General features: G+C 39.8%; 1 protein-coding gene across 50 annotated transcripts in view; it reads right to left on the bottom strand.

Annotated features, from left to right (window-relative positions):
• Positions 1–23,073, bottom strand: part of TTN (titin) — a 275,095-nt gene that overhangs the window by 229,012 nt on the left and 23,010 nt on the right. For all 50 annotated transcript variants that reach the window (XM_049615442.1, XM_049615431.1, XM_049615432.1 and 47 more), the window contains 28 exons: positions 22,769–23,050; positions 22,443–22,508; positions 21,482–21,740; positions 21,202–21,265; positions 20,890–21,105; positions 19,813–19,955; positions 18,351–18,556; positions 17,354–17,587; positions 17,008–17,252; positions 15,862–16,133; positions 15,574–15,738; positions 15,311–15,479; positions 13,516–15,209; positions 13,095–13,376; positions 12,315–12,581; positions 11,945–12,217; positions 11,540–11,803; positions 11,188–11,448; positions 9,298–9,558; positions 8,496–8,759; positions 8,142–8,402; positions 7,750–8,010; positions 7,081–7,341; positions 6,433–6,574; positions 6,178–6,343; positions 4,839–5,070; positions 2,837–3,121; positions 2,480–2,605 (listed from right to left, as the gene is read on the bottom strand). In XM_049615442.1, coding sequence (XP_049471399.1) covers positions 2,480–2,605; positions 2,837–3,121; positions 4,839–5,070; positions 6,178–6,343; positions 6,433–6,574; positions 7,081–7,341; positions 7,750–8,010; positions 8,142–8,402; positions 8,496–8,759; positions 9,298–9,558; positions 11,188–11,448; positions 11,540–11,803; positions 11,945–12,217; positions 12,315–12,581; positions 13,095–13,376; positions 13,516–15,209; positions 15,311–15,479; positions 15,574–15,738; positions 15,862–16,133; positions 17,008–17,252; positions 17,354–17,587; positions 18,351–18,556; positions 19,813–19,955; positions 20,890–21,105; positions 21,202–21,265; positions 21,482–21,740; positions 22,443–22,508; positions 22,769–23,050 — 7,621 coding nt within the window. The remainder of the gene's footprint in view (positions 1–2,479; positions 2,606–2,836; positions 3,122–4,838; positions 5,071–6,177; positions 6,344–6,432; positions 6,575–7,080; positions 7,342–7,749; positions 8,011–8,141; positions 8,403–8,495; positions 8,760–9,297; positions 9,559–11,187; positions 11,449–11,539; positions 11,804–11,944; positions 12,218–12,314; positions 12,582–13,094; positions 13,377–13,515; positions 15,210–15,310; positions 15,480–15,573; positions 15,739–15,861; positions 16,134–17,007; positions 17,253–17,353; positions 17,588–18,350; positions 18,557–19,812; positions 19,956–20,889; positions 21,106–21,201; positions 21,266–21,481; positions 21,741–22,442; positions 22,509–22,768; positions 23,051–23,073) is intronic.

The following is a 23,073-nucleotide window of genomic DNA, read 5'->3' as shown; positions in this document are numbered from 1 at the left end:
TGGGCTGTTATGGCACTTACAACCTTGGGATCTAGTTGTGTACGTGTGTCTCCTCACCTACACTCAATTCTATGAAAGCCAGGTCTGGCATCCCTAGCAGCTAGTGTAATGTTTCAATAGCGGTCGAATAAAACTGAAGAGTTACTTAAATGAACAACAGGAACCCATCATTGCCAGACTACTTATCATTTTATTTAGCTAGCTGTTGCTCAGTAAGCCTTTAAATGATACTGATTATCTGTAGAATAAACATTGGTAAAAATGTAGCTTTATTACGTTTTAAAATTCTGCTTTTACAAATTGCTTTTCCACCAGTAGGTGGCACCAGAGACCTTCAGTAGGCAACAGTTTCTCATAAAAGCACCACTAGATTGCAGAGGGCCAAGTTCCATGCTTCAGTATGTATTGAATTCCAAAAACATGTGACTGAGGTTTCTGAAGACTGATAATTTTTTTCACATTTGTAGAAGGCAGGGCTGAATTTCCTAGGGTAATACTTTCCTAGGGTAATACTTGCTCAGAGAAAGTTGTGTAAATATATTTAGTCCCAGGGGCATCAACCTTTATGATTTGGTAAGCTTTTAAAAGGGCATTTTACTTAAAGAACTTAAATTTTGCCATATAGAAAATACATTTGCAAGAGGATGCTCAAATCTCTATATGTGTATAAATAGTACCACACATAAAGAGTTAGTAATCCATAAATTTATAAAGTCCATTTAAACATTTAAAGATGTCAGTCATATGAAAAAGATATTTTTCTCTTTCTACCCCAATTGGAGTCTTTTTAAAAAAAATTATTATTATTATTATTATTATTATTATTATTATTATTTTAGAGAGGGAGAGAACATGTGTGTGTGAGCAGGGGAGAAAGGCAGAGGGAGAGAGAGGGAATCTTAAGCAGGCTCCACCCTTAGCATGGAGCCTGATGCGAGCTTGATCCCACAACCCTGGAATCATGACCTGAGCAGAAACCAAGAATGGGATGCCCAACCAACTGAGCCACCCAGGCGTCCCCCAATTGGAGTCTTATGAAAGGCTTAAAACATATTTTTGTAATACCTTAAAGGCAAAACTATAATATTATTTATAAACTGAAGAGTACTATATAAAGACTACTGCTTTAAACGACCCATATATATGTATATTGATTTGAAATTTTTCCTCTAAAAATTCAATGGAAGGACAAATTATTTAGTGTGTCTTTAATGAATTTGATATTAAAATGCCTTTTCTTTACTGTGTTAGTAGGATATTATCAAATCAGATCTTATTTCTTAATATTTAGTGTTTCTCAAACTCACAAAGTCTATGGTATTTCTCCATGTTGGTTGCCCACTACCAGACTTTTATGTTTATATAATTCCCCTCTATAGCTATAGTAAGATTAATGTATTGAGCACCAGTCACTTGCCAGCCAGGCCTATAGATGCTTTACCTACATCATTAATTATCTTTTCATTATACTCATAAAAATCAAACAGGTCCATTTGGTTTCTAGATCAGCATCTTCACCTCAGAGGAGGAAATCATCAGGTTTTAGAAGGCCAATTGAAATACTGACTTGTTTACAAAAATGGCTCATGGCAATGCAGAGATTGGGTCATAAACCAATGGAAGAAGCATAAAAATAAACCTACACTTAACTAGGAGTGCTATGAAGCTAAGCTCTAAGAATTTCCCTTTGGTGGGCATAAGGGCCAAGAATATGAGAGTGACTTTCATTTGATTTACTTTTCCCCTACCTGAGATAAATTTACAATCATAATTGGCTTGAAAGAGCTGCAAATATTTTGCCTCATTCTACCAACATCAGACTCCTGAGGCTGTGAGACAGGGCCGTGGGTGTTTGGGAAGCATGCCCCAATTAAAGAGCATACAGCTAACCAACTGAGGGTTACTATATGATGAACACTGTGCTACGCGCTGGTGTGTGTTATCTAACACGATCCTCATTGGTATTAGTCATTTGATAATCATTCTTTTGTCCAGTTAACAAGTACATATTGACTATCCACTATGTATGAAGCTATCCTAGGACAAGGATTCACCCTCACTGCCAAGGGTCTTACCTTCTAGTAGCCACTGCCTTTTTAGGCACCAGGTTTTAGATGCTAAGACAGAATCCCTGCCCTTGTGAAATGTATGTTCTAAGATCAAAGGCAATACTATTCTTACTTTACTCATGAGGAAAAGAGAGACAGAGAAATAATATATTTGCCTAAGGTCACACAGGGGAGCTACAATTCAAATCTAACTTCTCGGATTATAATGCCCTTACTTTTGATGCTACAGTTCAGGAGCGGTAAACATGGTCTATTCCTTAGTTCAGTAATTCAAGTAAGTCTTCTGCAAGATTCCCATTAGGAGTCAAATTATGCCTGGGAGGTGTCTGTGATGGAGGAAAATGTGAGAAAGCTCTCCTCAGATCATTCTGTGTAAGTATTAGCAACGATACCTTTGCTCATGAACCTACCTGTTCCAGAAACTCTGCACTGAAAACGGGCTGGCTGTCCCTCAGAAGTGACGGTGTCCTGAAGTGGGGTAATGATAGCAGGAGGATAAACTGGCATTTCCTGATCTGGAGACACGACTTCCGGAACTAAAGAAAGGGACCACAAGATGCGTCAGGATTAAATCACCTGCAGACCTCAAAGAAGAATGGAGCACGTGGATTTATCTTAATTCATGTGGCATCAGGGCACTTTCTGAAAGCTGAGCAGCAATCCACTTGTATGAGCTCCAAATTGTATTCATAAATGCAGTGGGACAACACACAAAAAGCGGGTTTCTTAGGTTTTATTTTAAGCTGAGGCTAGCGAGGCCTTTCTACCTTCCACGGAGAGGGAAGCGGACGTCGTGGCTACTCCATAGTCATTCTTGGCTTCACAGGTATAAACAGCCGCGTCCTCTGGGAAGGCTTCAATTAGCAAGAGCGTGTACTCTTGCCCGTCGTGAAGGAATTTGCACTTGAAGCCAGTGGAAAGCAGCTGCTCTTCCTTGTACCAGGAAATTTTGGGCTGTGGTCTGCCAGATATCACAGCACAGAAGCGGGCAGGCTTGCCAGACTGCACAGTGACAGGCTGGAGCTCCTGCAGAATTTGGGGCGGTTCTGGAGCTGGGAGTAAATGAAAACAAACAGCTTGTGAAAAAACATGACAACACAGGAGAGCACGTGAAAGTCTGTGTTCATTTGTGGCCAGTGCCCACAAACAAAACTTTGGAATTATGATAACTTTACTTGCCTCAGAATATTGTAATGTTCTTTGTGCTGGGAAGGAAGAAAACATTTGGAATTTTGTCCTCGAGGAGAGAGAATAACTTTAGGAAGGTACTTCTATTTGAGGCCTGGTGACGGGGTGTTGCTGCGAGTGTTGAACTTGTCAACATAAGGTGATCGCCCCTTTGCATGTTGGGGTCTGGGTGGGGGTACAGTGATGCACAGTACCCTAAAAATGCTAGAACAGGGGTGCCTGGGTGGCTCAGTCAGTTAAGCGCCTGACTTTAGCTCAGGTCGTGATCTTGAGGTTGGCGAGTTCGAGCCCCATGTCAGGCTCTGCGCTGTCAGCACAGAGTCTGCTTTGGATCCTCTGTTCCTCTCTCTCTCTGCCCCTCCCCCACTCATTCTCTCTCTCTTTCTCTCTTTCTCTCTCTCAAAACTAAAAAAATTGTGAGAACAACTGCCACGTGCTACCTAATTTTACATCATTTGGACAAACCATGTGGTGATGTGGTTCATTTCATACTGGTTTGTTTTCCAAGTATTTGTGTATGTGTCATAGTCATTTCTTTATATATAGGTGCCAATGAAGCACAATCAGTAACTACGAAGGTAAGAATACATGTTATTCCAGATCTAGTTAGAGGCAATTAGGTAGATTGAAAAAAACTCACTTTCCTGCTATCCTAAGTAAAGCATCTTGTCTGTGTTGTGATGAGTGAGGGGAACTAGCTAGTTTACTGAACACAGAGATGGGGAGAAAAGACTCCTGTGAGGCTGGTTTCTGACCTTTACTTCTCTGTGCCTCAGTCTATCCACCACTAATATAGAAATAATAAGAACTGGATATCATGATCACTTGGTCTCCTAGGGACTGAGGGAATGTTGGCAATATGGTTCTTTTTTATTAACTTGAGATTTTCCTAGAGTTCCTTCATCTGCCTCAGGGGTATTTGTGCAGACAGATATGACTCAAAATTAAAATAGGGATGAATGGTCCATTTTCTCTATTTAGGTTAGTCTCATTTCCAGGTCAGCTTCAAATTCAGCTCTAAGGTTTGTAATGAAGAAAGAAAATGGTTTAATGGCACCCCTCTGAGCCTTTGGTAGCATGTGGAATTTCCCCTAAAAGTAAGAGCCTATGATCCTAGGGCTTGGGGCAGAGAAAACCTAGTTGAACATTGCCTGTGGCTGTCTAGGCCCTCTGGGGCCTCAAAGAGGACCTTTGGGTTTTCTCAAAGGAAATGACCCTATGGCTTGGTAAGTCTACTGGTACTTAAGCACTTGGGGCCAAGGGCAGAAAACTTGACCAGCTGAATTCTGTATCTAGAAACCCATTGGGGGTCTATTATAATTGACATACAGTGGCTATTAAATAGTGTTGACCAACTCAATGAAGATCCAGCCACTAGGCACTTTCAAGAAATGACATCTTTAAGTCTTTTTAATAGCTGCTGTCCCTTTACCAGGAAATGATGTGAAAATAAATGTAGTTGCAAGCATACAAGGACCATGGCTTCCCTAGAGATTTCCCAGAAACTATCAGCACTTTAGGAACTTAAAGAAGAGGATTACTCTAGCTGGATTCACAAAACACATCAATATCTCCACCTACCATTGACATAGAGTGTAACAGAACTCCTGTTCCTTCCTGCCACAAAGGTGTATTCGCCGGCATCGCTATGCCTGGTCTCAGAGATAAACATCCTGTGGATTCTTCTCTCCACCACATACTGGTATCGTTCTTGAATTTGGAAGTTGATTTCAATGCCGTCTTTATACCAGTGGGCATCCACATCATCTTCGTTGACCTCAAACTCAACCACAGCACGTTGTTTCTCAATAACCTTTTGATGGAACAACAGAAAAAGAGAATTGAAGCCCCGGTTTCCTTTCAGTTTTGACCTGTTTCTAAAACGGCTTATTTCAAGAGTGTGCCAAACTTATCCATTACGATATAAAAAGCTGACTGGTTGTGTCACATTCTGATTTGTCCTGCATATCCTTGGACAATTGGTGCCCTAACTTCTTCTGTAGAAATCATGCTTATACCTGCACTGAGGAGAGATGCTGCCCCCAAAGAGACCATGTTCGAGTCCTTAAATGTTTGCTTCTTAACTAATAATAACAGAAATAATGACACTTTATGCCCATGGGCTTTTTATTTTCGACAAAGCTCTTCTAAGTTAGTACTCAATTTGATTTCATGGGGTAGGAACAAGAATCTACTGGGGTAGGTGGAAGCTATTATCCTCGTTTTTAAGAGTGAGGAAATCAAGGTTCAGAATCAGACAATAAAGGACAGAAGATTTATTCAGGTGGCCTGAGTGGCCCGGTTCTCCTTAGACGAGCAATATGATAAATCTGAACTCTAACGACACTTCTCTTACCATGTTATCTCCATTACATCATTTGAGAAGACTGGCCCTCATGAGAATAAATTCTGCACATGTGGTAGAGAGCAGAGGTGTCTGGCTCAGCATGTTTGCTAGGAATCCAGCTTTGCCCGCACCGGTCTTCCTCTTGGACCTCAGAGGAAGTGTTTCCAGCCAAGTCCCTACATACCTGCCTCTCCATAACAGAAGGCTTCTGAGGAAATGCCACCTTGTTCTAAATTCCCTGAGTTCTAGCTGCTGTGTAAACACCGCAACTTAAATTTTAGTTCTTTTCTGGTTTGTGCGGCTTGGCAGGTGGCCATTTGTTAGACAGTGAAGTTTCCACAGCTGCTTTAATTAGAGTATCTAGACAGCTGCTAAGGACACACCATTTCCCTAAGTGAGGGAAAACTGTGACTAAATTGATGTCAGATCAAGAGTCTAAGCCAGCAGGGATCAGCTGTTTTCATTCTTTAGAAGACTGTGCTTAGAAAATTCTAAAGTTAAAAAATTAGAATACCAAACTATGGATTACAGGCTCCTGATGATGTCTCCCAAAATTCAGCATGTAGACAATACCTGAACCGACTTTTTAATACTCCGGATGCGAACATCTCTGCCCTCTACAAAGAGGTTAGCAGTGGATATGTTGCCTCCTGCCACCACTGCGTATTGCCCGGCATCAGACATGCGGGTGGATGGGATCAGGAGGCGGTGGACGTATTTCTCCTTCTGTATCTTTATTCTGTAGATGAAATGGAAATTGAAGTTCAACGCACAGTGACTCAAAGCAAACTGCGCATTCCTTGAACGCGGCAAAACAAAACGACTGACCTATCCACAATCGGCAGTTCTTGGCCATCTTTCATCCACTGGACAGTGATGTCAGGTTCAGAAACTTCACATTCAAACATGGCTCGCTTCTTCTCGAGAACCTTGATGTCCTTAATGTGTTTCCTAAATTCTATATGACGAGCTGGGAAACAGCATGCAAAAAAATTAACCTTTCTAACAGCCTTATGACATAACTTACTTAGTATACAATTCACCTGTTTAAAGTGTTCGATTCAGTGGCCTTCAGTATAGTCAGAGTCATGCAACAATTACCATGATCAATGTTCAAATATTCCCATTACCCCAGAAAGAAACCATGCACCCCTCAGCCATCACCCTCCAGACACCTTCTACTGTCTGCCCTCAGATTTAGAGACAAATCTGTGTCTCTACAGATTTGTGTATTCTGACATTTCCTATAAATGGAATCACACAATATATGGTCCTTTGGGACTGGCTTCTTTCACTTAGCGTTAAGTTTTTAAGATTCATCCATGTTGTAGCATGTACCAGCACTGGCTTTTTATTGCTAACATTATTTCGTGACATGGATACCCACATTTTATTTTTCCATTCACTAATTAGTGAATTAATTCGCACAGTGTATTCGCATTTATTTTTAAGGATAGGACGTTTGTGAAACCATACCTTCCACATAAAGGGTGGCTGTTGATGTAGCTTTTCCAGCCACAAAGGTGTACTCAGCTGCATCCCCAAAGTGCACGTTCCTGATGTTCAGTGAGTGCGTGAGCTTTTTGGTTCTCATCTGGCACCTGTCAGTTGATTTGATTTCCACACCATTCTTTAACCATTTGTATGAGATGCCTTCATAGTTCACGGTTACCTCAAAGGTAATGGTGTCTTTTTCTTCAGCATTGATGTCTTTCAGCATGGATGTAATCATGATTGCTGCAAAGGGGAAGAAAATACACCCAAGGAGACTTTGTGTCAGCATGATGTGAGTTACAACAAGCACAGAGTGAAAACTAGGGATGTGTTTAGTATGTCTGCTAAGGTGATTGTAGTTCAGGGATATGAGCTGTGAGAGCTTCCAGGTACCCCTCTACAACAGGACAAGGCCAAGCAGAAAGAGCTAGTGATAGACACTAGAGCATCTTTGTAGGTAGCCTTTCCAGGCTACTCTAATCAGAAAATTTTAAACAGATAGAGATACTAGTGCCTAAGTGTGCACACATAGTAGATGTGTCAATCAAGGATTTTTGAGTGGGTTAACTGGTTAGGAAGGAAAGGTGTAGAATACGGAATAACCAGGAGTTTCCCGAATATTTTATACAGCTTTTTTGCCTGTGTACTTACGGGTCACTTTCAGGGTGGCGCTGACTTGGTCATTGCCGCAGACAAATGTGTATTCTGCGGAGTCCTCTGTGCTGGTGTTCATGATGATCAGCTGGTGGAGTTTCCCTTGCACGACTATCTTGAACTTCTCACTCATCTCAATCTCCACGCCATTCTTCAGCCACATGGAAGGGACATTGAAGTGGGACACCTCACACTCAAAGGAGGCATTTTTCGTCTCAGGTACCTCAATGTTTTTCATGGTTTTTGTAATATGCAATGCTTGGGAAAACCAAAGAGTATTTCAGTTAGTATATATTATTTTTTTAAAAAGCGGATGAAACCAACCAACCAAAAAATGAACACATGCGGATCATCTAGGGAAACGCCATAGGGGGCTGTCTCATACTTACTCTCCACGAAAAGTTTAGCTTTGCATTCCAATTGTCCCACCACCGCTGTATATTCCCCAGCATCCGAGGGGGAAATATGCTGCAGCATCAGTTTGTGGACCTTCCTTTCTGAGACCAGTCTGTGTTTGTCACTTGGCTTAATCTCCACATTCTTGTGGAACCATTTTACTGGAACCGTGTCATGGGAAACACTAACTTCGAAGGCAACGGTGGCATTTTCCAAGGCGGTCACATCTTTTGGCTTTTTAATGATCTTGACAGCTAATGAGGAAAGTTGAAACAATTCAGGGATATGGGTTAACTTAGCGGTAACCATTAACCGGCTACTTGTAAAGTGTTTCTGAATCAACTTACTCTCAACGTGCAGTCTGGCACTGGCTCCTAGCTTTCCAAGCTTGAAGCCATACACGGATTCATCCACAACAGCACAGTTTTTAATCCTCAGAGTGTAAACTGTTCCTTTGACCGAGATGTCATACTTGTCATTGGATCGTAGCACAACCCCATTTTTGATCCATTGGACACCCTTTACGTTAGGGTGTGTGAGTTCCACAGTGAAAACGGCATCCTGTGTCTCTGTCACCGTGAGGTTCTTCAGAGTCTTCTTAATTTTGACAGCTGGAGACAAATTTATGATTGATTTAGGAAATAAAAATGGTATCATCAAGTAAAAGAATTCCTGGAATGAGATCATTACCTGGTCATCTTGCAAAAGAACGGTTATCAAAACTTTTGTGGTTTATGCAGCACCTCTATTTTAAAAGATACCTTGAGATTATTTACGAAAACCTGGAATCCAGTTTAAAATGTACACTGTGCAATGATTTTTCTACACTTGAATGAGATGAAGTTTGCACAGCTGTATACTAATAGCTTAATAGACTGGAGAAGAACAAAAGAAGGGTGGAGAATGAGAGCATCTCATTAAGCTGTTCCTCCAAGCTGGAACCTAAGAAATGGCTTCTGCACAGAAACACATCTTATAAGCAATTTTGTGCCCTGTGTATATGGCTTAGAAAGTTTGGAGAGTTTATAATGATTTTATGAAATCATGATTCATGACATCCAAAATAATTATACCATTGACTTTTAAAACGAGAGCCATCAAGAAGATAATATAATGTGGAATGGATAAATCTGTTATTATATCACTAACCTTCAACTTTGAGTTTGGCAGATGTTTTGGAGGTGGCCACCTTGTAGGTATATTCTCCCATGTCATCTAATTTGGTGGCAGCAATGATCAGTCTCCTTTTGTGGTCATCAGATTCACTTCTGATGTTGTTACTCAGCGGTAGGTGTTTGCCATCCTTCAGCCATTCTCCTTCAGCATCTGGGTTGGCAACTTCACATTCAAACACAGCTTCCTGTGATTCAGCCACAGTCTGATCGGTGAGTGGCTTAGAGATGGCCCCCCCTTTGGAACAAGAGAGGTACAAGTGTGAGTCCTTTAAAAAAATATTTATACAAAAAGGAAATCTTTGCACAATTAAATATAAAATATCAAATTTTAAAACATGATTTTGAATATAATGAACTGTCGAATAGAATTATCGTTGCCCATATTGAGAAGATATCACAGAAACCCCTATTCTAAGTTTGCATGACTGATAAGGAAAATACTGGAATCAGGAAGGTTTTGCAAAGGGAAAGCAACCGGTAAATTACTACTGAATTCTAAGAACCATACCACATGGATGGCCTCTAACTCAATTCCTTCTTCAAAAGCATTCTACCTAGTCTTCTAAGGATTGTTTCCTGCAAATGTGTCTAATATTTGATTGGGAAAAGATGTGCTAAACAAAATATACAGTCATCAATGTTTCTGTAAGATAAGAGATTCTTATGTACTAAAAAATCACTATTTTAACAACTGTCATCTCTTTTATGAAGCTTCCCCCTTTGTCTCCATGGCCATCATTCACTGGCAGAAAAAATTGCTCCTTCAGCAAGTTAGTTACTGATGTATCTGTCCCTCTCTAAAAATTGTGAATTCCTCAAGAAAAAATATCATGCCTCATTTGTTTTTGTGTCCTGTGCTTCTAGCAGTCCTTGCCTATGGTAGAGCCTTAAAAAATGTTGAGTGAAATAATATAAGGGCTCATAGTTTTTTCTTGTTTGCACACATTTAAAAACATGCAATTTATATTACACATGTCAGAGTGCAGGATCCAAAATTTTGTTTCAGAAGTGTTTTTCATAGTCAAATATCTGCAGAAATATTATAATGTAATAAAGCATAATCTAGGTAACTCATACGAAGTGGGACACACAATTCCCATATGGACTACGCAATTTAATCTCGATGTCATATCTCAACTCCTCAGTAATTAAATTGTAATAAACCAAGCAAATTAATGATGACTTCTAGTTTTTTTCTTAGCAATTGATTTATGCTTTTGGTTCTCCATTTTGAAACTAGGGATTTCTGCTGAATGAGAATGGTCTACTTCATGTCACAAGAAAGAGATATACAGATACATTGAGTTATATTTTAAAATTTTCACTGGGTTCATAAAACAAGTATGAAGGGAACAAAAGAAACAAAAGTTGAAGAAATAAGAATGATTAAAAAAAAAGAAATACACCTTTAGAGTAGGAAAGTTTAAATAAAGCTCAGTTCAACAAATGTTTATCGATCATCTATCACGTGCAATATGTTAGAGAACAAAGATGGGAAAGAAGCAAAATTCCAGATTGGAAGAGTTTATACTCTGGTGTGAGAAGAAGAAATGGGCAATGAGAAAAGTATGTGATAAAGGCCATGGAAGAGACACACACAAAACAATCCTGAGGTTGTTGGAGTAAGATCTTACACAAATGAGAAGATTAAGGAAGGCTTCACAAAAAGATGGCATTTGAGGTAGGTCTCCCTAGAAGCACATGGTGGGGAAAGTGTTGAAGGGACTCCTGACTTTGAGAACAGCATAAGCAGAGGCATGGAAGAAGGAACCTGATGGGAATTTGGAAGGAAATGGGCCACAATTTCTTAAATTGAAATAAGTACCCTACATAAGAACTCAGATTGAATGACAAATGTACCAACCTGCCACAGTAAGTTTTCCAGATGTCATATTTTCTCCAGCAAAAAATGTATATTTTCCTTCATCATCTTTCATCATATTTAGAACTGTCAGCTTATATATTTTTCCATGAGCTTCAATTTTATATTTGGAACTGGGTGTGATTTCTTTGTCCTTAAAATTCCACAAAACATCAATTCCTGAGTGGGATAGCTCAACTTCTAAGACCACATTTTGGGTTTCTGTACAGGTAAGGTCACGAAGACCTCTGATAATTTTAATTTCTGGGGAAAAAGAAAATAAACACTTGGTTAATATTACACTGGGAAAATAGAATGCTTAAAACTATAATAAGTTAAATGGAAGAATCCTTACTTTCCACAGAAAGATCACAGCTAGTTTCGACTCTGCCAACCATCAGCTTGTAAGGTCCTTCATCTGAGGCGTGGGTCCGGTTAATCACTAGTCGCTGCTTAGTGCCTTTGACGATGGCTTGTACACGATCATCAGGCTTGATTTGTTCATCATTTAAGTACCATTTAACAGAAGTCACATCAGGGACTGAGACCTTGCATTCGAGCACAGCCTTGGTACCCTCAATCACATTAACATCCTTCAGAGGTGTTATCACTTCAACACCTGCAAAACCACACAGACACAGACACACACACACACACACACACACATTTATTAATGTGAATTTTGTTTTAAATGCCTGCTAATTAAAGTTTTCTACCTCACTTAAAAATATACACATAAAAATATGTAAGTTGCACTCACTGTAGACAGAGACACGCCCACTGGTTGATAGTCCAAGGGATGGAATGGTGAAGGAGTAATTTCCAGCATCCTCTTTAGTCATGTCTTCAATAAGCAGCATATGTGACTGTTTGTCTATCACAATGTGAACCCTGTCACTAGGCTGTACTTCTTGGCCATCTTTCATCCAGACACCTTCCACATTCTCTAAGGAGACCTTAACTTCAAGCTGAACAATGTCACCTTCACAGACTTTTTGATCACTAAGTCCTTGTAGAATAGCAATGGGACGGGCTGTGAAATATGGGGAGAAAAGTGAAAGTTATGATCATTTCTTATCAATAAGCCATAATGATATTCCCTTCAGGCCAAAAAGAACAGGCAGACTTACGTTTCATCTTTAGTTTACAGGTTGTCTTTTTCCCATCGACAACAAAGGTGTATTCTCCCTGGTCCTCTTTGGTCACATCCTTAACTGTGAGGTTCTGACGTCCACGGCGAGATGTAATTGTGTATTTACCATTGGATTTCAGCTCCACACCGTTATGATACCATTTGCCTTCTATATTTTCTGGGGATATAATGCACTCTAACTCTCCTGAAAATGATTCTGGAACTTCTATATCCTGAAGTTCCTTCACAAACTCAACAACTGCACCTGAGGCATAAGATAAAGAGAAGTTAATTTTTCTTGAGAGTTACACATCTAGACTTGGGGTAGAAAAAATTCCTTGTAAGTCTCTTAAATCCCCCCATGCTATCAGGAATATTCTTAATGTGTACCTGCTGATGAACTGAGGAATATATTTTCAATACAAAAAGTTATTTTATTTAAAAATTTTTTTAAAACAGAATTTTATTTCAATGTAAAAATTTAAAAATAAGGCATCAAAATAACCTTGATTTTTAAAAATCCAAATTGTCATTAACGTGAGAGAAGAATGTCATGTCATGCCATCCAATAATTTTGAAATAAAAATTTTGAAAAAAAAATAAAAATCCAAATTGTCAATAATCTCAATTAGTGGTATACATTCAGGAATCTTGCTATGGAGGTTATATTCAACTCCCACATAGTTCTTTTTATAAAAGGAAAATTGCAAAGCTAATTTAATCACATACTAAGGGTGACTTTAGAACTTAAGTAAATGGCGAAATTATTATTTACTACCTTCGACGATAAGTTTCGCTGTTGTTTTTACATTTTCATCTTCCACAAGTACACAGCTATAGTCTTCAGCATCAGATGTGTCAATCGTCAGTATGGACAGGAAGTGAACCTTTCTGTCAGAGTGCATCCTATATTTATCTCCCGTGTGAACCTCCACACCATCTTTATACCATTTCACTTTGACAAATGGCTCTGAAGTTTCACATTCAAAGGTTGCCATGGTGTCTTTTTCCTTAGCAACAACATCTTGTAATTCCTGTGTGAAAATGATCGATTGCTTGGCTACAAGAAAAGGGGGGAAAAAGACATTATATTAAATTCACAATTTGAATAATGGGAAAATAAAATAAAAAGAAATACACCAATGGATATTCATGGATAAATAGAGACAGATCCATCAAACCAAAGACATCGAAATTACCTTGGACAAGTAAGAATGCATGGCTTGAGGTTTCTCCAGCTATGTTGATGGCTTTCACCATGATGCTGGCAGAATCCTCAGCAGTCACGTCTCTTATGACCAGTTCACAAACATTGTCTTCGGGCCAGTACCAGTAGATTCGGTCAGAGCGTTCGATCTTTACCCCATTTTTGTACCATTCACATTCAGGATCTGGTTTTCCCACCACTCTGACCCGGAAGTGTGCGTCAGATCCTTGGCCCACTGTTTGGCTTTGGATTCTTTCAAAGATTTTAGGAGCTTCCATACTAGGACTTAGTTCAATTTTATCAGGTTTAAAAGTTGGGATAGTGATTTTGCCTTCTTCAGCAAGGGCTTTCTTTTCCTCTTCAGTTAATTCTTTGGTCCAGTGGAGAAGTTCATCTTTTGTCTTTCTTAGGAGTTCTTCATAGGATTCATCCTTCTTACGAGACTTGAGCTCCACAGCAGTAATTGCTTCATAATATCCCTCCTCAGTTCTGCGCTTGAATTTACTGCGCAGCTCTTCTGACTCTTCAGGTACCTTTTCATGGGTAATTCTTTCAGCCCTTTTCAACTTCACAACTTCCTTGGTTTCAGTGGTATCAACAGGTCTATCTACTTTTTGTACTTCAAACTGAAGTTTTCCAGGTTCATGTACATGAAACTCGGGCTTTGGTTCAGGGGCTCGTCTGAGGACAGACCTAAAATCTTCCCTCTGTTGGATCTCAAGTTTCACTTTATGCTCTATCACACCTTCAGGATTTTCTGCAGTAACCTTGACTTCCCCTGTATCGTATGATTTGCAGTCCACGATGTCCAAATAATGAATGCCATCATAACGAACTCTGAACCTTTTGCTTTTGCGAATGAGCTGTCCATTGAGGTACCAGTTGACTTTGGGTTGAGGGTAACCGGTCACTCGGCAACGGAATCTAGCGGTCTCCCCTTCAAGTACTCTTACTGGCTCTGGGAACAAAACAATGTCTGGCTTTTGCTTCTCTTTTTGATCTGTTGTTACACCTGTAAGAGCACCTTCATGAGCCATCCTCTCTAACTCTTCAATTCTTTGTAAGCCTTTCCTCCCCTCAGGCAATTGAGACTCTTCTACAAGACTTTTTTCATCTTTAACAATAAGTGTAGCAGATGTGTGATCTGTTCCATATTTGTTAGTAGCTCTACAAGTAATGATACCACTGTCTCTGGAATATGCAACCCCATAATCAAGGCTGCAATACCCAAACTCATTGATCATACGGAGCCTGTTGGCTGCTTCAAGTGGCTTCCCATCATGGAGCCATTCCACCACCATTGTTGGGTCACCAATTGGTGTTAGCCTACACTCAAAGTGGGCGGGCCCAAAGCGCTTGAGTCTTAAGGAAGTGAGTTTTTTCTTGAAAAATGGTTTCTGTTGTTTCTCTTTATCGTAGAGGTCACCCTCTTCCCATTGCTCTTGACCATATCGCATATGGAGGGGCTCCAGTTCTGGGGCTGCAATCTCTTTTGCTCTATATGTCCCTCGTGGGATGATTAATTTTCTCTCTGGTTCAGGCTCTGCAAACTCAACTTCAACATTTACTTTGCATCTCGTAGTATCTCTACCAGCCTTATTGATAGCAGTTGCAGTATACCAGGCAGAATCTTGGCTGACAGTGGAATCAATTCTGAGGGCAGCTTCTCCCTTTATGCCTTCAATTCTATAAAAAGGGAAGAAAAATCAATACAGAAGTAGTTATTGCTTCTTTAGTTATTTGGATTTGATAATGAGCTTAGTTTTATTATTTTCAAGCAAACTCACATGATTCTTGGATATTTATGAGGTACAATGATGTCACTGTTTTTCAGCCATACAATGTCAGGGTTGGGATTACCCGTAGCTCTGACTTTCATTTCAAGTCGAGAACCTTCCTTTATATTGACATTTTTTAGTTTTTCCACAAACATTGGTTTTACCTGGTGTTCCACAGCTGGAAGAGAAAGTTTGTGATTCAGAGTGAGTAGGGCTGAAATACCTGTTTATAGCCCAAGTAATAAGGTAGTTTCTTTATTAAGGGCTAATACCTTCCACAGTTAAAATCACTGAAATCGAAGATTTGCCTGCCCTGTTTTGGGCAACCACAGTCCATTCCCCAGAATCACTGGGGGATGCAGGGACAATAATCAGTGATTGGGTACCATCTTCTTTAATGACTACTTTATGGGTATAATCATTGACAATTTGCTGGCCTGTAAAAAATTAAGTAAAAAAGAAAACATAGATTAAAATAGTTCTTTTTAAAAAGTGTTGTACATACATATAAGCTTATTTTTGTGTTTAATGATTTGTAAGTAAAAAATTATCATACTTACCATCATGAAACCAGAAGGTCTCTGGCATAGGTCTACCGACAACCTTTAAGTCAAATCTGGCAGTTTGTCCTTCTAAACATTTGAAAGAAGCAGGCTTTAACACAAAGACTGGCTTATACAGTCTCTCAAGTTGTGACTCATCTGTTTCCTCCAGCCGACGTCCAGGGGACATTCTTGCAGGGGACATCCGTGCAGGTGACATCCTTGCAGGGGACATGCGTGCAGGAGACATGCGTATAGGAGATCTACTCACTGAACGTGGAGAGATGGATCTGAAAAACAAAACAGAATATTTTCATGAGGCACAGAGAAAACAAAGCAAAATAAACAAACCCCCTTCTTAATGTTATTTTAGAATATACTTCATATATTATTAGAAGGCACTTCAAACTCACTGGGATCCAAAACAGAATACATTATTGTTGCCCCCAAATCTATGTTTTCCATATATCCTCAATCCCAGTCAGTATTATTCAACACAGTCAAGTACTCAGCCTTAAAATCTTGGAATAATTCTTAATACAGTCTTTCCATCATCACCTGAATTAGTCACCAAACCCTTCTGATTCAACTGCTAAAACATCTCAATAAATGTTGGTCAGTTAAATAACCCAATGAATAAATTTATAGAAAAAGAGAAATATAATTTTTTATCCAAGGGAAGGGAAAACATAGAAATTAATTTGAAAAAAACCAAAAACCTATTTGCCCATTGCAGCCAGACTGGCTTGGATTGAATTTCAAGTGCTGGCACAATCAGGGCTGGTGAACTAAGACAATTTTTATAGGCTCACAAAGATTAAGTGCCCCCACTTCTAAAATGGTAATAAGAATACCTACATTGCAGGGTTGTTGTATAAATTAGAGATAACATATGTAAAATCAGGTATTAAGTAAACCTTTATAGTTTTCATCATATTGGTTCTAGCACCAGCAAATGAATAGCATGCCACACTAATGACAATGCTTTGCTCACCTGGCACAGGGGCAAGAAGTAAAAACTCTTGGCATCATCTGAATTGCGAATGGCAAGTTTTGGTGTTATCTCCACTTTTTTGGCCCCCACACAACAGCAATTTGCTATTGGGATATTTGGTGTTTTAAACAATTTAAACGTTAATCAACCCAAATTGTTCTGAGTCTTACCTTATTCTGCTCACTGATTCTGGCGTAGGTATGTAAGTCGGAGCACTGAGAGGTGCAGCAGGTTCCACATACAATTTCCCTGAGCAAATTGCATTTCCCTTAATATTGCTGGCAAATGCGGTGTAGATGCCTTCATCTTCTGGAAGAACAACAGGTATTCGCAGACTAGCTCTGCCATCTTGCAGAAAGTCCATTTGGTATCTCTCTCCATGTTTGATGCGCTTGCCATCTTTGTACCATGCAATCTGCAAATAATATGCATATTTGAAAAAAATTAGATAAAATAGTTATTGTAGATGATGTATATCTTTATTGTAGTGTGGAGGCATGATGTTTATTTTTTTACCTTGGGTAATGGATAGCCAGACATCTTGCAATGAAAAGTAACACCCATTCCCTCAAGAATTCTATAATTCTTGATTCTTAAATCAAATCCTGCTTCAATAGCTTCAGATTCAGAAATGTCAACTGCCATCTTTTCTTCTCCATCTTCTTCAAGAAGTTCTTCTAATGTAGTCTTTATTATTCTGTATTCAATTTCTTTGATGAGCCTCTCTTCAAAGGAAGAAATATGGAATTCCTATGTAGTAAAAAAGATGACAGTTTGTTAAAAATATATAAATCTTGACAGACAGAAATGCTTTAAGACTATTAGTTTCAGGGGCACCTTGGTCGCTTAGTTGGTTAATCATCCAACTCTTAATTTTGGCTCAGGTCATGATCTCGCGGTTCATGAGACTGAGCCCCATGTGGGACTCTGCACTGACAGTGCGGAGCCTGCTTGGTATTCTCTCTCTCTCCCTCTCTCTGTGCCCCTTCCCTGCTCATGCACATGCTGTCTTTTAAAATAAGTAAATTAACTTTTTAAAAAAGAGTATTAGTTTCAGAGATAAGGATCCAAGTTTTGGGGGGAAAATCTAGGAAGATTTTTGTTTGTTTTTGTTTTTCAGTGAGAATTATAGGAGTCCCTGTTTTGTTTTCTAATCTGCATTACCATCATCTCTGTCAGTTCATGCTGTGGCATCTTGGGTCAATGACATTCTAAAGGCACAGGTTACTTTGGGATGCTCATTCTACAGATGAAGGGATTTGGGCAGCAGTGGACCTGGTCATTCTAATATTTATCTTTTCCTGCATATATAGAATCCTTATTTCTAAAGCCACATTATGCAGCAGGTCATGAAGGTTAAGGAAACTCATCGGCAGTGAACTTGGAGCTAATAACTATAGCCCAATCCTTACCCCATCACCTGACAATGAAAATATCAAACAAAAAGAGGGGCACCTTGGAAGGAAAGTGTAATTTATGAGATGATTTGCTTGGTCATTATTCTTATACTCACCTGTTCTTCTACGAAAGTTCTGACCATTACAGTATCTTTGGCCATTTTTTTCCTAATTAAGGCCTGTTCTTTTTCATACTCTTTTTCATAATCAGAGTAGAAAAATCCAGGTGCTATTTCTCCAACTTTAGGTTCTTGCACAAATGCAGTCATTTGTGTTTGGTAAAGCATTTCTTGCTGGGACTTCATCAGTGACTCATAATCAGCTAGGAGTTAAAAACAGAAGTTGTTTTAAAGTTTTGACTGAAATTCCAGTATAGTTAACATACAGTGTGATATTACTTTCAGGTGTATACTAAGGTGATTCAACAATTCCTTCTGACATCCAGTGATGGTCAAGACAAGTGCCCTCCTTTATCCCCATCACCTATTCCACCCATCCCCCCAGCCACCTCCCCTTCAGTAACCAGCAGTGTGTTCCACACAGTTAAGAGTCTGTTTCTTGGTTTGTCTCTCTCTCCCTCTCTTTCTCTTTCTCCCCTTTGCTCATTTGTTTTAAGAACATAAGTTAATTTTTAATGTTCTCATGAAAAAGCCTTCATGCCACTTCATTCAGGCAAGCCCTACACTAAAGTTGATAATCAAAAGCCAGATTTTCTAAATTTTACTCTCAAGGTGCTCAATATCTGTTAGATTGAAATTCAAAAACAAACTTGCCTTGACAAGTCAAAGCAGCCGGTACTGTTGTAGAAAGAATTTTATGTTAGCAGTCAGTTCTTTAGGAACTATCCTGGGGGTCTTCCTAATTTGCCATGTGGCTTTTGGCAATTCATCTATCTTCCTGGGTCTTGAGTGCTCTATCTGCTAAATTAGGATAATATCCTAACTTTCTCTAAGGGGTACTGGGCAGGTCAAATGAGACAAAACATGGGATGGTCGGCTGTAAATGTGAACAATTAAGGGAAAGTAAATGTGACCCACAGGTACATTCAGTTTGGCCTGAATGCCATTATGCTTTTTGTCCAATTACTTATGAATCCTGAAAAATCTTGATTTCCAAGTTTTCTTTAAAATACCAGAAACTATAGGAACATTGAGCCTGGCAGGTATGTGCCTGGTCACAACACAGTGGAGGCAGGGAACGACTGCCCCCTTGAGGCGGGGCATATGCTCTCCAGTTTGCCACTATCTTCCTACCACTCACTGATATTATCTGTCTGGATCTGGAAGGCAGCGAGGTGTGGAGTCTTTGCATCTTCAAAGGCACGATATGCCTAGAAATGAAGGCACCAGATAGAAACTTCGTGCCAGAACCGTGATGTTTAGCACCAGCATGGCTTTTGAGGCCACGTGGTCTAAAACATTTTCTGTATAGCTGAGGCCAAGAGAGGGTAGCAATGGGGACAGAGCCAGAATCAGAACTGGGATATTTTAATAGGTCTTTGATAAACACACAACAGTGCTACTTCCCTGCATTTCCATTCCTATCAGGCACATAGGAAGTACTAAGGGCTGCATTTACCTTCTTCCAGCAGGGAGGCAGAGGCAGAAGTCTCGCCATGCTTATTACGAATAACAATAGTGTATTCTCCAGCATCATCGGCAAAAGTCATTGAAATCACCAGTCTGCACTCTCCAGTTTGTTTGTTGTAACTCACTTTGTATCTTTATGGAAATGAACATACATAAAATTCACTCACAAATAACCCTATGTGAATAAACAAACTCTCATGTGGATCTATGGTATAAAATTCAATGATCTTAAACATGAGACCAAGCTCCATATAGAATATAAGATTGCTGAAAATGGAGGAAAGTGCACGGACATGAGTAATGAGGGACAAACAACTTAAACTTTTCATTTTGAATAAGGCTCATATATTCTTTGAAATAAACGATAGAATATAATACCACTAGAATCAACCACATGGAAAGGGCTTCAGTGTTTATGCAAATGATGAGGTCATTTAAACACTTGGGTATTTTTCTTTGTTCAGTATTTTGCTCCTTGTTTCATGTGAAGATCAAATGAATGATCAAAACAATACATTCCTTTAAATATTTCAATTTTAAGCCTCTGGTATACTATATTTCTTCTTATTAAGACATAAGAGGTACATTTTTAGATGATTTGTCTCAAGCTGCAGAAAATTCAAAGCTAAATTTTACATTCAATTATAACAAATTTATTAGCACAGATTTTCATGTATAACTTTCTTCTTCATTACATGACCCTTGTTCTTTTCTCTTTTAGTGACTTAATTATTATGCATTTCTGCTGAACGCTGTCTTAGACGCTTTCTAGAAGAACACGTGTATGTGTGTAAAAATCCACATTTTCTCTATTTCACTGGTGCTATACATGAATCAAACTAGAGTATAAAGAAATTTATCTTCTATCCACTTTGGTCACACAGCTTTGTTCCTCGGTGAGACTGTGCAAAAATTTCAAAATAGCTGAAAACATACCCTAAAGTTTCCATAATAAAAGAGCCTACGTTTGGGGGATGGTAGGGTAGGTATATCCCACCTCTCTCTAGGCTTCCTTATACATATCATACAAATCACAGAGAACTCTATCAGTCAGCCATCAACATACCTGTATCCCGTGGTGAGAGGGACACCAGATTTTTTCCAGTAGACGTGGGGCTTTGGATTGCCGCCAACCTGACATTCAAACACAACACTCCCACCTTCCACCAGTTTCTGGACCACTGGTTTTGTAATAAAGAAAGGAGCGGCAGGTTCTCCGGGGGCTGCCTGTTCCTCTGTGATGCTGGTATCAGTCATTACCACATCTCTTGACTCTACCAAGCTGGAAAGAGAATTCCCTTAAAATTAGCGTCTGGGCTGTAATTTGCCAATACCAAATCAAAACCATCCTAGAACAAAAGCAGAAGAATGTTTTTACCGTTTCTCTTCCGTGGTAAATTTCTCAGCCACGGTGGTTGTTTCCTTTTCAAACTCTTCCGATACTGGAAGAAGACAGAAGTCTCTAATTTAAGTCGGGCATTTAGTCTGTTTTGTTAGTGACCTCTGGTTAGCATGACAGTTAAGTTGACCCCTTAATCTAGCCCCAGTTCCCACAGAGGACACCATTATAGGGTGTGCAGAAACCGTATTGTGGAAAGAAATGTCGGCTGAGAGTAAAATGGCAGGTACAGACGGATGGTGGGAGTGTGGCCACAAACCTTGCACAGCTAGATAGCAGGATGTGCTGACGGTCCCAGCCTCATTCACAGCACTGCAAGTAAATCGACCGCTGTCTTCCGCAAAGGCTTCTCGGATCATAAGACGAGCGATTCCACTCTGGAAGGTTATCTGGAAATCAATGGAACTTTCTATTTGGTAGTCTTCCCTGTACCATGTCACTTTTGGGGATGGGTATCCAGAGATGTGGCACTCCAAGGTGACGGATTCACCTTCTATAACAGTCACATTTTTTAAGCCCTGAGGAGAGAAGAAAAAGGAAATACTGATAACATGTACATATTCATTAATCATCTCTATAAGTTATAACAAGTGTCAGGGTTTGCACATTCTAATGGCCCTAAAATGTTTTCAAAGGTCAAGACTGTAGAAATATTAGTAAAGAGACTCCCCTGAAAAGTTATTTCCTAACTTGAAATACATGTAAGGTATTTCCAAGTTCATAAGGCAGGACTATATTAACACCATTTAATGGGACAACTCCGTACCCTCTGTCATTCTCACATATTTAAATCCCAACGGGACGTAAAGGCTCAGTGGCAAATGCTGCCCCTTCACCAAGCTTTCCATGCTATCTCCAACTGGAAGTACTCTATTCTTCCTCTGTTGGGGTGCTTATCACTGTCTAGATTTTGCCTATTTATGTACATTTTCCTTAATAGTAAGGCTAAAAATTCAAAGAGGGCTGGATTAGTCTTCACATCTCCATAACGCTCCCAGTAATCCCTTAGACCTAATAGAAGCTCAATAAGCCTACAGACTATGTGACCGATCGTTGTCTCACAGAATTCCCCCTTTTCTTGCCAAATAGTGTGCCATCTTAAAATTAGCATTTGTGAACTCACTAATGCCGTTTTCCAGTTGAAGAAACTGATCTTTGCATACATGAAAATATCTGACCAGATATGTGTATGGTCCAACACAATCAATTTCATCACTCACCGAGACCAAAGTTGGTGGAGTAACAGGGATTTCAACAGGTGCAGGTACTCTTGCTGTTTCTGTTACCTACAAATTTTACAAAGGATGTTACAAAAATGCCCGTGGCATAAGGGGCAATCTCATCAACTCTTAACCCATGCAAAATTATAAAAATAATTTGAGGAAAAAGAACTCTGACCCACACCAGACTCAATAAAATTACGTTGGAGCACAGTAAAGGAAAGGTAGGATGCCTGGCTGAGTACTACTGTAGCACAAACTGGCCGTGCGTCCGACCCTGCTCAAGAGGAATGGGTCAAGAGATAGTGTGCGATCCAGTGACTGACCTTGGCTTCACGCTCATGCAGTACTTTGAAGCGCTCTTCATGGACTGCGCCACCAGTGATGCTCACCCCTACCTCCTTTTTCACTTCAACGCCAGCTTGACTCTTGTAAGTGTCTGGCGTGTCGGCGAAAGGGAACTGCGGAGAGGGGGTGGGTTCTGCTCTCACTCTCGCCTCGGCAGGCTTCACAGTGGGTGCCTTCACCGACTTGGTGATCTTCTGAGCAGAAGACGTGGCTGACAACTCTTTCTGTAATGTGGCGATAGCGCTACCGGCTATCGATGCCTAAATGGAAAGGGAACAATCTG

This window comes from Panthera uncia (assembly GCF_023721935.1).
Source record: "Panthera uncia isolate 11264 chromosome C1 unlocalized genomic scaffold, Puncia_PCG_1.0 HiC_scaffold_3, whole genome shotgun sequence".
In the NCBI taxonomy this organism is placed as follows: Eukaryota; Metazoa; Chordata; class Mammalia; order Carnivora; family Felidae; genus Panthera; species Panthera uncia.
Note: the sequence above shows the minus strand (reverse complement) of the source record. Positions and strands in the feature narration are given on the sequence as shown.